This window comes from Lacerta agilis, chromosome 1 (assembly GCF_009819535.1).
Source record: "Lacerta agilis isolate rLacAgi1 chromosome 1, rLacAgi1.pri, whole genome shotgun sequence".
Lineage (NCBI taxonomy): Eukaryota > Metazoa > Chordata > Lepidosauria > Squamata > Lacertidae > Lacerta > Lacerta agilis.
This window is the reverse complement of record NC_046312.1, coordinates 59,231,613-59,234,841: the sequence shown is the minus strand read 5'-3', so window position 1 is coordinate 59,234,841 and position 3,229 is coordinate 59,231,613. Positions and strand designations below refer to the sequence as shown.

Below are 3,229 nucleotides of genomic sequence, written 5' to 3'. Positions count from 1 at the left end.
TCTTCTTCTTCTTCTTCTTCTTCTTCTTATTATTATTATTATTATTTAAGTCTAACAGCAGGTCACCCACAGTCAGTAGCTGTCTCCTCTGCAATTTGTAGTTATTTTTCAAGTGCACTATTTGGGGATGCAGCGACTGTTCCCTCTGTTTTCTGAGCCAGGTAGACAAGCCAGGAATTCAACGGTGGTTTAAACGGGGCTCAGACATCAGATCCTTCTACATGGATTCTGTAGGTACTACAGACAGAGGACATTTATTGGAACGAGGCTCAAATAATCCATCTCTTGCAAACGATCCTCTACCTTTGTGCCGCCCTGCGACATCTGGTCTCCGCCACCTGACCTGACCTGCAGCCTTCGCAGGTCGGCAAAAAAACAAAAAAAAAAACCGAATTGTCCTGTGATCAAAAGTTACAGCATAGAAAAAGAGGCGTGGCGGCCCTGTTCTTTCAGCCTGCCTGCGTCAAACAGAAAGAGTGGCGTTTCCAACACCCAATAGCAATCCAGGAAAGATCTGCCCTTCTGGTTGGCTAGCCCCGCGAACGTGAAGGCGGGCCTCTCCACCGCTCAAACCGGCGGCGCCAAGGAAAGAAGGCAAGAGAGGCTGCTGTTTCCCCTGCTGGGCCCGTCGCCATGGAGACGCTCCTCTCTCAAGCCGAGCTGCTGCCCAGCCTCTTGGCGGCGTCGCGCTCGGGCCTGGTGCGAGGCTGGGACGCGGCGGCCGTGCGCCGGGCCCTGAGTTGGGGCCGCTTCTTCCAGGGGCTGCACGCCCGCCTCCCGCCCGAGCGCGGCCTCCGGGCCTCCGTGGAGAGGCGCCTGCGCAGCCGGGGAGTGCCGCTCGGCCTCGGCCACTTGAAGCGCTGCCCGGAGCTGCTGGGCCTGGCGCTGCTGGAGAACCGGGCGCTGCCCTACGACGCCTGCCGCGCCCTCCTGAGCGCCCTCCTGCAAGACGGGGACGGGGAGCGCCGCTACCACCGCCTGGCGAGGCGAAAGGCGGCCGCCCAGCTCCTCCTCCCTTCGGCGCCGCCTTCTCCTCCTCACGAGGCCCCTCCGGTCAGAGCCCAGGGGCAGCTGCTGCTGGCGCGGCTGCGGGAGGAAGGCGGCGAGGAGGGCGCCCTCCTGGAGCAGCTACCCTGCGGCCCCGCGCTGCACAGGGCCGTGGCGGCGGCGCTGCTGGAGCCCGGCGGCGAAGCGGAAGCCAGGGCAGCGCTGCTCCCTTGGCTGCAGCGGCAACAGCAGCCTCGCCTCGCCGCCTTCTTCCGCCTGCTGCCGGCCTCGTGGGCGGCCTCGCTTTGCAGCCGCCATCCTGAGTTGCGCGCCCCTTACTTGAGCCTCTTGGCGGCCTGGGGGAGCCGGTTCCGTTACGACCCGCTGCGCGGGGAGTGGGGGGCCTGCGGCTTAGAAGAAGGCGCGGCGCCTTGGCAGGAGGTGAGGGAGCGTGTCGGCTGCCTCTGCCAAGGGCCGGAGCCTCTACGCAGCGCGGTGCTGGCGCAGCTCAGAGACCTGAAAGCCCAGGATGGGGGCTTTGAAGTACAAGGCCTGAGTGTTTGGACTGATCTCCTGCTGGACGTGCAGGCGTCTGCTTGGAAGGAAAAACTCCTCACGCGAAGCCTTCCCCCACCAGCCAAATCATTTGAAAACCTAGAATGAAAAACAAACACTGTACCTAAAGGAAAGATGAATTTGTATTGATTCTCCATTCAGAACCACTCACTTAAGATCAAGTGGCACACTTCTAAGCCTCGAGGTTTCCAGTGTCTTAACTCTTTTTTTTGTTTTGTTTTCCAGCAGAGGATTTAAACAGAGCTTCATATAAAGGAATGTGTTCCTATGTATTCTCAGTTTTAGGTTTTCACTCCCAAGTGTAACAGTGCAATTAAATCACATAGAATAGATTCTCCCTCATGTGCTTTGTCATCTTCAGCCCTTCATTATAGAGTAAATAGAAAGTTATTCAATAAGGGTCTAAAAAACAAGTACTAGTTGCACCTTACATGCTTAAAAGTGCATGTTGAAAATCACATGGTTATGGATGCAGCGCTAGTGTTTTATGTATGTGTAAACATTAGGATGAACCAAAGTGATGCAAGAGAGTGCAAGCATTTGAGTTCTGCAGAACATGTTTTGACACTTAGATCCTTGTCAAACTGAAATGTTCTTAATGGACCAACATGGTTTCCTGTCCTTTTTGTATATCTCTGTAATGTGTAGATGAGACTGCTGTGTCTACCGAAAGATAAGAAGATTTGCATCCTAGTTCTGGAGCAATCACAAACTGTTACAAAATTACCCAGCGTTAAACATTTCTAAAAGTTCACACAAGTAGTACTGTACATGTTGATACACTGGACATGGCTATGTAGGCTCTGCTATTGAGGTTGTGAATTTTGGCTAGACATAGGGAGGAATATTTACCTGAGGTAGTTGTATTTCCCAGTCAGTTATCAGCAACTTAATCAGTATTCATGACTTAACTGGCTCATATTTTGGTTGTCAGCAGTGATATAGGTGAAGAACCTCTTGTAAAACATACTGTGGCAGTGTGAAGTGTCTCCTGTCAATGCTCTTCTACAAGTACAAAACACTGATTTGTTTTGACATATTGTATTGGATAGGTCCACTTATTTGTGGGTGGTATTTGACTCATTTTTACTCAATAGACCCATTGAAATTTGTGAATGTGACTATGTTAGGGTTATTAATTTCAATGGGTCTACTCTAAGTAAAATCAGTAGAATACCACCCTGTGTATATAATAGATATTAAGCCAATGCTATTTGAATTGTACTCTCTGTGTGAGGAAAGATGGGTAGAAATATTTAAAATAAATAAATGTATTTTTGAGCTACAAAACAAGGAATCATCTAAGCACAAGAAATTAGTGTATAACTAGTTCCAATCAATTTCTTATGTATAGTGGCAAGCAGAATGTAACCATTTTGTGTTTACTTACGCCTAATGATTTGTTAGCTTTGTTGTATTTGTGCCAATATAAGGAATACATATGTGTTAACTTGGAATAGACAGAAGTTGACTTTTTGGATCCAGATAACAAGATTAGAAATAAATGCTGTAAGCCTTATACTCCTATAGTGACATATCTTTTTCCACTATCGGATCAAGTCTGGCAGAAGCCAGGGGCTGCCATTCTTTGTTGGGCAGGCCACAGAAATATTTTCTTGTTTTTGTGAAACCATATTTTGTTTCAGTATCCAAACCAACAAACTAC

At 49.5% G+C, this 3,229-nt stretch overlaps 1 protein-coding gene across 1 annotated transcript; it reads left to right on the top strand.

Annotated features, from left to right (window-relative positions):
* The first annotated feature begins 567 nt into the window (after window positions 1–567).
* Window positions 568–1,938, top strand: FANCF (FA complementation group F). The gene has a single exon (XM_033150989.1). It carries the CDS (start codon window positions 634–636, stop codon window positions 1,648–1,650), a length of 1,017 nt encoding a protein of 338 aa, XP_033006880.1. The 5' UTR covers window positions 568–633; the 3' UTR covers window positions 1,651–1,938.
* Window positions 1,939–3,229: the final 1,291 nt, after the last annotated feature.

Bases quoted from the DNA above. Each gene is read 5' to 3' on its own strand.
- FANCF (XM_033150989.1), top strand. From the start codon at position 634: ATGGAGACGCTCCTCTCTCAAGCCGAGCTGCTGCCCAGCCTCTTGGCG.